Source organism: Vidua chalybeata, chromosome 8 (assembly GCF_026979565.1).
Source record: "Vidua chalybeata isolate OUT-0048 chromosome 8, bVidCha1 merged haplotype, whole genome shotgun sequence".
In the NCBI taxonomy this organism is placed as follows: domain Eukaryota; kingdom Metazoa; phylum Chordata; class Aves; order Passeriformes; family Viduidae; genus Vidua; species Vidua chalybeata.
In genome coordinates, this window is record NC_071537.1 from 29,089,402 (window position 1) to 29,104,050 (window position 14,649).

At 41.0% G+C, this 14,649-nt stretch overlaps 1 protein-coding gene across 1 annotated transcript in view; it reads right to left on the reverse strand.

Annotated features, from left to right (window-relative positions):
• Positions 1–14,649, reverse strand: part of ANK3 (ankyrin 3) — a 306,368-nt gene that overhangs the window by 99,963 nt on the left and 191,756 nt on the right. Inside the window, exons 11-15 of the mRNA XM_053948490.1 lie at positions 9,997–10,095; positions 5,286–5,483; positions 3,446–3,544; positions 1,780–1,878; positions 398–496 (exon numbers count right to left, since the gene is read on the reverse strand). Coding sequence (XP_053804465.1) covers positions 398–496; positions 1,780–1,878; positions 3,446–3,544; positions 5,286–5,483; positions 9,997–10,095 — 594 coding nt within the window. The remainder of the gene's footprint in view (positions 1–397; positions 497–1,779; positions 1,879–3,445; positions 3,545–5,285; positions 5,484–9,996; positions 10,096–14,649) is intronic.

Sequence of the window (14,649 nt, forward strand, 5' to 3'; positions counted from 1 at the left end):
GTTCTTTAGAAGTCTAACTATTTTTGAATACATACAGGCTGTTGCTTTAGGGACATGACAGGGAACACCAGAAGCCGAGGGTTTCCAGTTCTGCTGAAATAAAAGCAGATTTGAGGAACTCCTCTCCCTCCTTAAATCCCACATCAAAACAAACTCTTCAAACACGTGATAATTTATATTAAAAACTGGAATGATATCAACCTGACATCTTCTGCCTTGTCTCTTACAGACCACTCGTGGCTACAGTAAGAGGGTACATAACAAAGTATCAGTGGGCACTGCAAAGGCTTGGCTTCACCTCTTCCTCATCCTGAAGGGCACACACAAGATGAATGTGAGTGCTTGCTTTGTCCAGCACAGACCATCCAGGTTTGTTCCACCTGGGCCATCTCCTCACCTTGGCTTTTGCCTCCACCTGGGCTCCGTTCTGTACCAGGTACCGGACGACCTCTGTCTGGCCAGCTCTGGCTGCCATGTGCAGCGCTGTCTCTCCTCTCTGCACGCAGCAGCAAAAACAGAACAGAATTAAAAACACACTGCAGGGAGAACAAACACCAGCGTGCTTCATAAACACAGAAACACCGGCGACCCAGCTCAGAATGATCTCCGCTAGAAAACTCTGCTGTACTTGTCTGTAAGATGTAAGATTAGATCAATATTTGACCTGACACTGTGTGCTGCAAAGCAATTTATTGTAGGGTCAGTTTCCCAACTCAGTAGAGTGTTTGTCATTATTTTTTGCTGAAAAGAGACAGTGCAATTTTCATATAACTAGCATTTTATTAGCAATGTTAAAATTATGTCCTTTTAAATAGAGCTGAATTTAGTAAAATATTTATTTCAAATTTTGTATATTCAGGCACACATATATTTGGCTTGCCTTCTGTAATGCCTTATGCCTCTACTATCATTTGTTATCTGACAAGCACTGAGGCAGCTGAACAGGAAGGAAAAAAATTACTTACTGAGTACATTAAAAATCATTACTGAGTACATTCATCTAAGGCTTCATGGACTTAATGAAAGACAAATCCAAGGAAACCAGAACAATTCAGGAGGGAAAGCAGTTTCTATTTTTTTGGGTATCAATGTGTCTTTCGGTACAAACATCTGCTAATTAACAAAAGGTGTTGCATTTTTATGTAATTTAATAGAATTAGCAGGTGAAGACTTTTACAAAATACTGACTTCTGGCTGCACCTGTGTATGAAAAGTGAAAAGGAGGCCAAACTGATGAAGAGGATCAACATGCTTCTGCTTCTCTTCCACTTGCCAACTTTCAAATACCCATCTAAGAGCAAGTTCAGTTTTTACACATGCCCCGGGAGCCTTGGGGCACACAGCACACAGCCAGCAGAGGAGTGTGCTTGGACAGCTGGATGGACACAGGCAATATGTCCCCACAATCTGCTGCAATCTGTTGAATTTTCCTTAAATGGCAGACCCCCGGGGTCTTGGGAAAAGAGTGCTCAACAGTCAAGCACAGGTCTCAAAAATCACATCTGAGAAGCTACAGTATGTTCTCGTTCTTTACTTCAGAAAATCATGAGATTCGAGCCTGCTTAGGGTCAGCCCCTTTGGAAATTTCCTCAACCTGCCAAGCATCTCCCAGGTAGAAGTCAGCAGGCTGCACTTTGCCATGACTCCAGCACCAGCCACAGGTGCTATGGAGGTGGGTGGTGGGCAGCAGAATTAGGCACTTGATCCCAGTACCGCTCCCAGATATTATCACGCATTCATTCCCAGTCCTGCCTTGCAGAAAGGAAACCTGTGACTCACCACATTGGTAGTGTTGGGGGATGCTCCGTGGTGCATTAGCTGCGATACAATATTTACATGTCCCATGAAGGCAGCAACATGGATTGGAGTTAGGCCCGACTGAAAAACAGACCAAAGCTCAATTAAAATACTTATTTCCACATACCTTTTCAAGAACATCATGAGGAGAACATAAATTTTTCTAAAGCGAGTAAACCCAGCTGCTTGCTCTTCTGAGAGGGTTTTATCTTCTTAAAACCACATACATGAGCTTAAATGAAAAGGCACACAGGATTGGGAGCACCTATGACTGCGGTTCATGAGCAAACATATAAACGTTCAAGGAATTCAGTGGTTCTCGATCAACAAAATCAACCATAGCTAAGCAAGATCAAGATTAGGCATTTGCTAAATATTGTCTTGGATCATGAGAAAAAAAAAAAATATATAGAAGCATTCCTGGTACAAAGGCAAGGCTTTCTGAAACATTCAGCTTGTGCAAAAAAGATCACCATCATGAATCTGCATCGCTGCCCTTATAAAGCATATGAAAGCCCAACTGGAGAGAAAGAGAGGGAGAGAGGAGGAGAGGGGGAAAAAGGGAGCAGTCATCCAGCAGGGCATAACCTCAAGGATTTTGCTTTAAAAATCCAATCAGTAGTTAGTATTTCCCCACGTAGCATCACCCTAAAGCCTCTCACAGCTGCTCCTGCAGCTGTACCAACAGTCAGCCAGAGCCTTCAGAAGGGCTTTTTGCTACCAAGAGGAGGAGAAAGCTCAGTGGATCTCTGGAAATCCCCATGGTTTAGGTAGCTTCCCCACAGATATATACAGGTCCCAGAGGACAGAAGTGAGGAAAACATTTATCTTCCTTTCTCATGTAGAACAGCAAATAACGAGCAGGAAGGCAGAATAACTGGCTGAGTGTGTAAATTCTTTTACCTGTTTCAAACAATTTAGTAAATGCTTTTAACCCCACACACATTGAATCAAACTCTATTTTGTGGAGATGAACTATTCCCCATTGCAACTTGTTTAATCCATGGAATTCCCTGTCATTTTCTAACATGGCCCATTCCACAGTGGTCACACATTCATATATGTGATCCTTCCTCATCTCCTAACTTGGTACACTATACATACATGGAGATAAAAATTCCCATAGGTACTAAATTAATCTCAGAATTGTTCCAAGAACTGGGTGCAGACTTTCTCATGCTGACTGAAGTGACAGCATATTGATTTCTCTCTAGCTGATTTATGATGTATGATGGTGGGAGAATACAACTTCTCTGTGGAAAGCCAAAACAAGGTCTGAATTACACCACCTTTTAAAACAGGACTTGAGTAAAGCATAGCCTTCACCTCGATGTCTGTAACAGAGCAAATTTCATCCTTAAGGCCTTAAATTACAGAAAGAAAATGGGCAGAAATGCTAGATTTTAGGAAGCCATTTTTGTTACATTTCACTTGTTATTCTCACTGCAATCCCAACATATATCCATTGTTTGTGATTCATTAGGGCAACTGACTTTATTGTTCAATTTTATTATTTCATAATATCTCATTGAAAATAATCATTAACTTAGTTGGTCCATGCTCTTTCAGAAATACTGAAATATTAATCAGTACAGATACAATGAATTTTGTAAGAAAAGCAGACAAGCATGGAAAGACCATTTTTTACCTCAGTTACAGCTTGAATTGATGCACCATGCTTTAGAAGAAGTTCCATTACTTTTATTCTGTTCTTCTTGCAGGCAATGTGAAGAGGTGTGAAACCATTCTGGAAATAAGAACACACTTTTTTATGCCCTCATGTAATTAAAAAATAGAACTGCCTATGGAATTCACAAAATAGATTTTTCCATTTTAAAGGAACAACTCACAAATTTATTTTGGTATTGCTATATTTTTCATGTAATGGAAAGTAAAAAATTATAAGAAGATAAAGATCTATTTCATATATCCAGTTTTAATTATGAAATATACTGCCCACTCCAATAATTTATTAAAAAATCTCAGTTCATGCAAAATTATCAAACCCTTCTTTTTTTGCTTACCATGTTCACTTTGAACTGGCTAGGGTTTTCTGCTGGAGTTTTTGGGAATTTGGGGTGGGTTTTTTTGGTTCGTTTTCTTTCAACCTTTCAGAACTGCTGGTTAAAAAAGCACTTTACTTTTTACAGGCTCTGGAATTTACGTCTTCTAAACTATTTTTACTACTTGTTTTGTTTGTTTGTTTGTTTGTTTTTTTTCCATTCATTCCCTGTCAGCTTACTGCAACTAGAAGTGCTTCACCTCTTCCTTTAAAAAAGATGTGTGCAGTGGGGTAAATATTAGAACTATCATCTTATTTAGTGCAAGATGATACCCCAGAAAAAAATGTAAATCAGGATAATAGGCTGTCCAGAGCACCCACAACTGGTACAGTAATTCAGTTCAGAGCACTGAATGCTGATGCTGCTCGGTACAACAGAGCCTTTGCAGAACATTCTGAAAACAACTGGCAGAGCTGGTCCCTCAGACCTGATCAAAATCATCCTTTTTTACCTGCCATATCGTAAAGAATATTGTATGTTTTATGATGTGAGGTCCATGTCATTGTCTGTTCCACGGTAGCAGCTCTCACCCCTCTCTTTGGCAGTGGACAACGTCCAGGGTGAGCTCAGGTGTGTTCCATATATTGTAATAGCCTGACCACAGACACCTGAATGCAGGCTGATCTGCCACACAAAGCACAGGGGCTGAGAGAAGGAAATCTGTGGAGCCTGTGCTGCCTTCAAGAGAGTCAATCCCACCTGGCTCATGAGGGTTTCAGGAGCTCGCAGAACATTTCAGGAGTTAAATGAGTTAGCATCAGGCTGTGAAACCAATCAGTCCAATTCATGTCAGAATGTAAATTTGTTTGGAACAGTTCTCGAACAAATCAAAGAGACATTTTAAACAGAATGGACTCAGATTGCAATTTGAACAAAAGGCATTTATATGTTCTGTTTGTATGCAGTTTACCTGCACTAATGTATTTTGCTGCTGAAGTTGTTTCTAAAGTAGAAAGGCATATGACTCTATTGACATAGAATACCACAAATACTCATTATGTAACTCATTCCTACCTTTTACTGTTTCACATCACTGAGAACTTATAAACATTCCCTCCATTTTAAACTTCACTGGTTATTTTCTCTGTACTTGGAAAATAAGGATTCTCTCCATACCAAAAACTACAGCAGTTATGTCTGCAGCTGTTTCATCTACTCATAATCATAAAAACCTACCAGGAGGCAAAAGTGCTCTAGTTACACTAGAAATTCATAAATCACTGCTGACTGTCTGCAAGCAAAGGTCTTCTCTGATTGCAGGGTACATTATTAACACTTTGAACCTTGAGCGTTTGTTCTTGGGCTGCAGCAATAACAGCACAGCCTCTCTGTCAGCCATCAGCTGGCAGAAAGTAACTCCCACTAAGTCCCAGCACAACTGTGCAGGAATGTCTGGCTGTGAGCAGTGCCCTGCTGTGTACTCACCAGTGCTTTGGCATTGGGATTAGCTTTCTTGTCCAAGAGAACCTTGGCGACTTTGTAGTGGCCACAGTGGGCAGCAACATGCAGCGCCGTCAGGTAGTCATTGGTGACGTCGTCTACAGGCACGTTGTGCTGAATCAGGAGCTGAACACAGTTTAGATGATCCCCTTGTGTTGCCATGTGCAACGGAGACAAACCATTCTGCCAACAGAGAGACCCAGCACGGATGGGTTAGAGGATGCTCAGAGAAGGGAAACTCCTCCGCGTTGTTTTTGGAGTGTTTGTTGTATGAAGAATTTTACAAGCCCAGAGAGAACCCAAAATAAACTTAACGTGTTCAGCGTGAGGATGGGGGTTCTTACTCCAGAATTTGAAGCTTGTTTGGCTAGAGTTTGTAGGCAGCCCCAGACTGAAAAACCATCATAACATACCAGCCATGCTCTAAATGTGGCTTCCTTCCATGGCATGCCTCAGACAAGCTGCTCAATTTACAAGATTTACATGAGGAACAGCACTTTGTGACTTTTAACACTCCAGCCAGGGAATTAACTGGTTTTTAAAGTTGAGTTAAACTCGCCACTCTAAATGTGGCCCGTATAAACCAGGCATGGCAGCACAGGTCAGAGCATCACTCTGTGAACTCTACAGCCTTCCTTCATCCCTCCACTCGTGTTTTCCTGAATTTGGGTTGTACACGTGCTTAGACTACATCATCCAGCTACGGAGACCACTCTTCCCAGTCCACACTGGTAAAACACCAAAAGCTTCAACTGGGCTAAAAATCTCTGAACAAAACCTCCATGCTGTGACCTACCAGCAGCAGTGGTAAAGCTGTTCCACCAGGGAAACACCTGAGAGAGACTCATGCACTAGTGTCTTGCCATGTTCAAAATACTGAACAAGCTGCCAAAATATATTATATTTCCAGAATAAAACTACGAGATAAAATTCTCAAAAAATTGAAAGGCCTGACACTATTTCACGATGAAAGATTAAAAATATACGCCAGAATGAAAGAGCCTTTGTTAGCAGTGGTACATAGCTCCTCCTCCCAGCTGTAGGGTTTTTTTTTTTACTCGATTCTTCTGATGCCAAAATTAGTTTTCAGTGCAGAAGCTATTCTTGTAGCAGCACACAATAGTTTATAAGCTGTAAGTGACTGCCAGTACACTGTGTCTGCATCGGGAAACACAAACCTTTGCTCACAGACGCAGTGCCCTCATGTGACCGCAGCCAGCAAAGGCAAAGGAGCGAGGCAAAACCAGCCGAGAACTCGGGCTCTGAAACAGACCCTTCCCTTGGCCATGTGACAACAGCCAGAACCCGAAAGAAAGGTGGAAATACGCAGTGGAACTCTATTTTAAATCGAGATGGAAGCAGGATGGTGAAAGCAAACAGGCACATCCTGTCAGAACTGGAGAGCAGTTTACTTGCAGTGCTGAGACACAGATACTCTCGGACACAGTTCTATCTTTCAAGTAAGATTATCTCATGGGCATCTCACTTGTGATTTATGTTGGCTTGGATAAGCCTCTCTCCCATTCCCAAAGGCTACTACAGCAATTATCTGCATAGAAGCTTGATACTAGCAAGACATTTTAAATATTTTCACTGTCTTCTAGTGTAGTTAACAGTAGAACAAAAAAGATTAATTTCCCTTGGTCACCAAGTCCTCCTGGTAACAGTTTATAACTGATGATGCTTTATAGGTGAGAGTAAAAAAATCATGAAACTTTAAACACCATCCTGCTCCATTTTTATAAGAAAGATCCTTCAGGTGAAAAGTGTCATTCTTCACAGTAACAGCCAATAAAACATGCTTATTAATGGAGTAAGAGATTGAGAAGTTGATATGGGACTCCCTTATAGGAGAGACCTGTACAAAAAAGACTGACATGGATGGAAAAGAAAGGAAGAAACAGAGCCAATTTGAAAAATCAGCAAAATACTTGATAAAAATCTGTCATGGACAAGAGAAGTGCAGCAGCTAGCCAGACCTTACGCAAAAAAAGTAAGAGACAAGACTGGATGCTAAAGAAGATAAAAAAGACAAAAATATAATTGGCAAATTGCCTTTTGTTATACTCTAAAACAGGCTTATTTCTGTTGCAGTTGATGATACTCTATAACCTTACACAAGTCAGTATTTCAATGCCACATTCAAAAGAAAAATATTACAGGCAAGAGCGTTCTCCAGGCCCATATCCTTCTTGTGAGAGACAACCCAACAATGACCCTAAGAAGTGATCTGGAACTTTAGGATGGAGACACTTTACAAATACTCTTACATTACTGTTGTTTTAAAGACTGCCTAGAAAATATTAAAAGGGAAAAAAGTTCAGGATTCATCAAAGATATTGACCATTAAGGACCATAAGGTCACACCATACCTTGAAACAACCAAATAGAAAAACCTTAGAACAAAACAGGACCATAGAGATGACACAAAGTATCAACAGTCTGACCAGGTAAACATAAAATTACTGAACTTATTTTGTAGCTGTGCCAAAGAGCTTTAATCTGGGAAAGTGCCATTAACTCTAGGGTGAGAAAAAAGAAAAAAGACAAAGAGCCAAAGAAGTCTGGTAAACCAGTAATTAAAAAAAGATGGACAGTTATTTACAGAGATGTAACGTCTTACATCAAAATCATTGGCATGTTCAGGACTAGAATTCCCTTTTCATTTTGCCTGTAGAAACCCCCATATAATCCATTAAGTCACCGCCTTCCCTGAAAATAAATCTAAGGATCTTCCAGTGCAAAAAATGGTCAGCACTATGCTAAACCATCTCTAGCAGGAAATAGCTATCAAACTGCAGCCTGGTTATTATTCTGAAAGAGTTTTATATAACATGTGAAAACTTTGTGAAGTTCAAATTCTTTCAAAGATGTGTCCTATTTCCAATAATATATGACTTAATTTGAAGAGAATGGAGCCACTTATTTTTGCAGAGGACAGTACTGCAGTTTAGTGCCAAATGAATGAATTCATTTATGCCATTCAGAGGTACAGCTACTTCCTAGCTTACCTTCTGAAAGTGGTAAAATTAACACATCAGAAGGAAAAGCAGGAAGTTCTGCACTTTCTTCTGTTCACTTTTTAACATGTAACAGCTTTCCGTCTTCCAGAGGGGGCTCTTATTTTGCAAAAGTTGTTTATATAAGCCGCTGCAGATCAACATCCAGTCTGTCTCTCAGCCTTAGGCAATTTCTAACCCACTATCCCATGTAATCTGCCTGATTTTGTCTAGTGAACTCTGGGCTAGGCTGTGTGAGTCTGCTCAGGAAGAGCCACAAATTCAAAACCTACAGTCCTTGAGCAGCAGCTTAAGCTTGGGGATAACACCTGAAAATACAACAACACTCAACAAAGAAATGTAGTTCCCTAGGATTGGTTTTCATTTACAATGGTGGAAATGGAAGAAATAGGGTGTGTGTTTATGTAGGTGTCCTTTGGTTTGGTTTGTTGTTGTGTGGTTTTTTGTTTGGTTGGGGATTTTGTGGTTTTGCTTTAGTGGTGGTTTGGTTTTTTTTTTTTTTTTTCTTTCCTTTAAGTAATAAAAAGATCTTTCTAAGAAGGTGGAAGAGCCTTTCTCCCTGGAGTATGAGCTCTAGGCTCCACAAGTGGCAGATGTGGCCCAAGAGGTTCCTAGACAGCCCCTTGTGGTTCTCCCCTGCTCATGGAGTTTGCAAGCTAGGACTGTGGGAGCCCATGGAAATTCCACATGCAGAGGATGGGTGAAAACTGTCTGTCAGATTACCCATGACAGCCTTTGCCTGTGACTCACTGAGCAGAGGAAAGCTGGTGCCAACCTCCCCAAACAAATGCTAAATATAATCCAGTAAAGGGGGAAAAAAAGGAGGGAGGAGAAAAGCAGAATATAGATGGGTGCTGAGACAGAATAGGACAGGATGACAGAGAGAGAAAAGAAATAACAACGGAACAGAAATGTTGCTGAAACACACTGGTTACAGACTAAGAAAAAAAAACATGTAGTGGAAGGTTATCTTCGAAAAGAACCTCAACAAACTGCACAGCCCAAATGTCATCCCTGAATGGGGAAGCCATGGATTGCAGTGGTGCAAAGCAGGCTGCTGCTCTGAGATTTGGAATCAGCAGTAACAGCAGAGACCAGTGCCAGGAGAGTTCTGGCAAGTGCTTCCTTTAATGCCAGCCCTTGGGTCTAAAGCAATCTGTGCACCCTGGCGCAGGTGACTTGAAATTATCAGGAAGAATTTTGCATGATAAACTGTAGAAAGCCAGAAAGGGGAAAATCTGATAATCAGGCTAAGTCCTTAGGAAATACGAGCTGTCTCTGCAAAGGGACATTGCTCTATTTTTATCTCTTGTCTCTTCTCTAGCCTTAGGGTAAATTGGTACAAGCTGAAGATTTATTGTAATCACCGTGTATTTATTTCAGGATAGACACAGAGTTCTTCAGCTACTGAAATTCTGCGGGATAGGGCTACCACACAAGCCTTTTTGGTTGGCACAGAAATCTTTTCTTGTATATCTTGATTTAACACATTTTACATACGCAGACGTGCTCTACATACGGCATTCACTTTGGAGAGCTCCCACACAGTTACTTTAAATAACTAAGAAATAGGAAAGTTATTGCCAAGCCCTTAAATATATGAGACATACAGAATTACATTAGGAAAAAGAAAAAAATGTGCAAGGATTATCCCACCAGGAAAGAGTATCAGTTACCTTGGTTTTGGAAAGAATAGGGGCACCACGATCCAGCAGCATTTCTACAACCTGTTCATGGCCACTTCTTGCTCCACAGTGGAGGGGGGTCAGCCCATCCTGTGGGATACAGAGTTATAACTGATTAGTGTCAGACATGCTAAAGTCTTGCACACTTTTGTGTGACCTGTGATGTCCCAGGAGGCTCATTCATTCCTGCAAGGTGCTGCTCTTCTGCAAATGAACACTTGAACCTGTTTGTTCAAACCAACAGAGCACATTCTGGCTCTGATTTTCTGAATGTGTAAATAGTCATATCACACTGGTGTTCATGCAATGGGCCCCTTCCAGACCCTCACTTCACATGCAAGATAAAGATGAGATTGCACTTCAGGTGCTTTTTGCCTGCATGCCATGGAGAAAACTGGGTCTCTCATTTGTCAGTATGCATCGGAGTCAGTGGATAGTCAGTTAGTCTGAGAGGAAAAAAAATCGTCCGCAGACTTTTTTATTACACTGATTTTGACAAGCGTACAGCAGATGAGAAAAACATCTCAATCCCAGGTGATGGAAGTATGTTGGATTCACTTCTGTCTCACTGTGCAGACTGTGCTTATGTGACCTCCAGCGGAATGACTGGCCTAGAGTCAAGGCACACTGCCCATACCCCCTTTAGAATAGTTTGCTTAGTAATAGTCAACATCCTATTGCTTGTTGCAAATAATGACGTCAAAGTTTTCAGAAACTTTGCTTTTTCCATTTACAAGCCACAAAGGAAGGGGTTTTTCTCTGGTGTCTTCCACTACTCTTAAAAAACATATGTTGTATTGTCTAGAATAAGTATGTCACATCATTTTAATACAACAGATTATCTAAAATTCCTTCTCACATACTCTCTTTGCACACATATACTCCCCCTCCATTTCTCTATGATAGCAAGAATTATTAAGGTACCTCCTTAATAATACTTTTCATGTGGAATTATAATATTCTTCCTTGGTAATTCCTAAACCACACTCCACTGGAATATCAGCTTAAGCCCTGCAAAGTGTTGAGGGCAGCCAGGGAGAGGGAGGAGCTGGTTCAGAGAGCATTACATTCTCCTGCTTCTACATTTTTGCCTGCTCCTGATAAACCCATGAAAGATAACAGGTAGGAATTGTCATGATAAACTTTTCCTGCTACTTTCATTTAAAACTTGTATGGTTCTCATTGTGCATGTTTTTCCATTTAAAGTAAGGCATATATTTTTAACATAGATGAAAAAAAAATTTGGTTCAGACTTTACTCTCTTGACTCAGGGAGTAATTTGTTCCCACATGATGAATGCAGCTTGGCCCACAATGGTCCTTACTGACACCTCTCAAGTAAATTCTATTGTAATTTCTGCTTCTTTCTGCCATTTCAGCCCATAAAGTACTGGGAAGTGCATCTTGTTAAAGTGACACTACAAATTCAAGATGTATTGCTCAAAACACTTAAGTAAAGACAAAGAGAAAAGATACCAAAACCCACAAATGAAGCATTTTTCAGCTGGGTTGCAAATGTTTTTCCATAGCTTCACAAGTGTTTAAAATGGGTAATGCATATTTCTTACACCAGTAGCTCCCTCAAGTGAGGGCATTTCATGTACTGAGCAGACACAAACATTTGATATGAAAATATCACCTACTAAAAAAAAAAAGAAAACTTGTATGGGAAGGAAAATTAAACCCAGCAAGGCTAGGTAACTACAGAACTGTAGGCAAGAGCTGTATGTTAGATTATTCACTCTTTTTACTTCCTGTAATTATCACATTCTGCAGCTACATCAAAGTCAGATACTCAAGGAGGTCAGGAACCAAAGTTAGAGACCATTTTCCAGATTTAACACCTCCCTAGGCCATTTCACCAACATACCATGGTTAGCTCACAGAGAATGAGCCACATTTGATCATCTTCCTGTACCAGTCTAGACCCTTCCAGTGCTCCCAGAGCACAGCACCCACCCCTCTGTGGGTATTTCTGGCTGACAAGGTTTCTGTGGCTCAGGAGGAGCAAGCAGTCATGCTTGGCCAGCTGGACCTCATTCTGGGCCACACAGCAGTCACTACCAGCAGATGCATCACCTGGGACACGACAGGACAATGCACGTGGGTGCTTGTCAGGACAGCTGATCTACAGCTATTGGTCACATGATGCCAGGTCTCTCTCTGCAAAGAGCAAATACACTCCAAGACAGATCAACAGATCATTTGGCTGCACAGATTTTTTTTTTTCTTTTTTTTTTTTTTGGTAGTTTCAAAAGACACTATTCACTGGTTTAGTTAATTTGGTACATGACACTCAGAGCAGGCAAATTAATGTGCAGGGGCAATCTGAAATGCAGATCAGAAAGATTTCTTTTTTAAAAAGAGATTCTGAGATTGAAACAGATTGCTATGAGCTCAGCAAGACTTCACTGACTTTGTCAGGAGATTTTCTAGTTGCTTATTTACTGTTCACATAGACTATACTATGTGAAGCATAAAATACATTACATGTATTAGGAAGCATACTTGACTTAATATGAGTCTGCAATGGCTCAGAAAAACCATTACAAACGATTATGACAATAATCTGCAGATTAAGGACTCTGTAAGTATGCACTGACATGATAAATCATATCATCTGTATTATCTATCCCTCCAGAGAGCCTGAGAGCAGCTTCAGCAAAGCCAAGAGGACAATAGGAGGAGCTAGGATTTGGTACAAGCTTCCCATTAGCATTGCACACCCATCTCTGGGGCTGCTGCCTGCTTTAGCTTTTATTTTAAACACACACATACAAATGAGACCTAAGCATTATTTCTGGTCCCTGTTGACACTCAGGTACCTGTGTAACTCCCTAATCTTGTTACACTGGACCCTAAACAGCTTTCCTGCTGCTGTGTGTTTCCTCGCCACCACGTGTGGCTTTAAGGGAGCCCTGAGCAGCGTGGGGTCAGCACAGAGCAGCCTCCTTGTACTCCCCAGCTACCTCTTCCCTGTCAATGCTCACCCAGGATTCCCCTTGCATCATGGCATCCTCTGGGCTGTCTCCCAAAGCCACAGCAGCCTCAGGACCACAGCTCTCACATCAGTGAGCATCAGCTTCTAACCCATCTAAGAGCGATGAAACTAAGCACAATACCCAGTAAAAACGGAAATGTTATATAAATATTCAGCAGTATTGTGAGAGTTTGAGCCAAGTCCCAGAGCCTGTCCACAGCCTTGGCAGGAGCAGCAGGCACTCCTGTCCCCTGGGCCAGAGGTAACAGCACACATTCCCAGGGGAGCAATTACTACTGCCTCCAGGGTTTATCTGCTGAGTGACTCTCCATGCACACACTCAGCCCAGCAGGGCTCTGTCCCACAACCCCTCCATGCTCCAGGTCTCCTGAATTCTTCACTCCATTGGCAAACTATTGCAAATTGTCCCTTCTGGGCAGTAGGGCAACAAACAAGGTTTGCTCTCCCTGCACGTGAAAGCACACTCAGGATGCCAAGGCAGTGCTACTGTAGTTATTTCATATCTTAATACATGTGGTTTTTCTGGAGCAGCTTATGCATGATCTGATGCATCTTCAAAGAGCACATCCCACGTGTTTTCATGCAGATATGAGTGCTGGGCCTGTTGTTTAGCTGCAAAATCAGTAGAATGAGGATTATAAACACTGTTAATCCAGGCTAAAACTTGCTTGCTGCCTGCTTCAGACTCAAATTCACTTTGGCATATACAGTATTAGACAGCCAAAGCAAATCAAGCTAATTTAATCAACCTCTCTAATTAAATTTTACTTTTTAAAGTCTTTTCTAGAAGACAGAAAAAACATAATTAGGGCAACATTCAGTAAACATGTTACATGAGACATTAACAGGCCTTTGCCCAGAATCTTGGCTAAAAACCAGAATGATTAAAGTTGCCCGGGCAGCACATAGTTCTTGAGGGGTACCCTTAAGAAGTCAGTACCCAGCCCCAAATACCAGTTGCTAGACATCTCACACACAAAAAGAAAACAGAGGGAAGACGAACAGCTGGTTAAAATAAACAATGCAACATAGTGTGAACTAAAATGGAAAAAAAAAAAAAAAGGCTGAGTCTCAAAATAGTCTTAACATAATTTTTGGGATGTGTCTCATATGTTCTCTCAATTCCCAACTACAGTGTGCAGGTGTGTAAGAGTATAATAGTGCTCATCAAATCCCAGTCCTAATGAATCCAGAGAAAGTGGGAGCTCCTGGATTACTTTTACAGTAATTTAAACAGGATAAGGATTTAGCCCTTCATGTTAACCTTTTGTGCAGCACTTCAGCACTGCAGTTTCCTGGACCATCTGTCAGCAGCAAACACAAATGCTCACGTAAATGACTAAGGAAATCATTACCTCAACTTACTTATTACTCAGGAAAGGCTTTTCATTAATTTATCTATAAAATGATTCTTTTTGTGAATAAAAAAAAAAAAAATGTGGAGAGTATTCCAGTATCCCATACAGAGGATGGATTGCAGGAACAGACCACAAAATGCCAGCTGAATAGATAAATCTGTCCCATCTAAGAGTCAGAGTAGCAAATCCTGGCTCTGTTAGTGTTTGGTCAACAATACAAAACAGTATGTTCTGCATTCTGATTTAAAGGTGAAATACAGACATGAAAGAGGAGAAACAAAGGCCT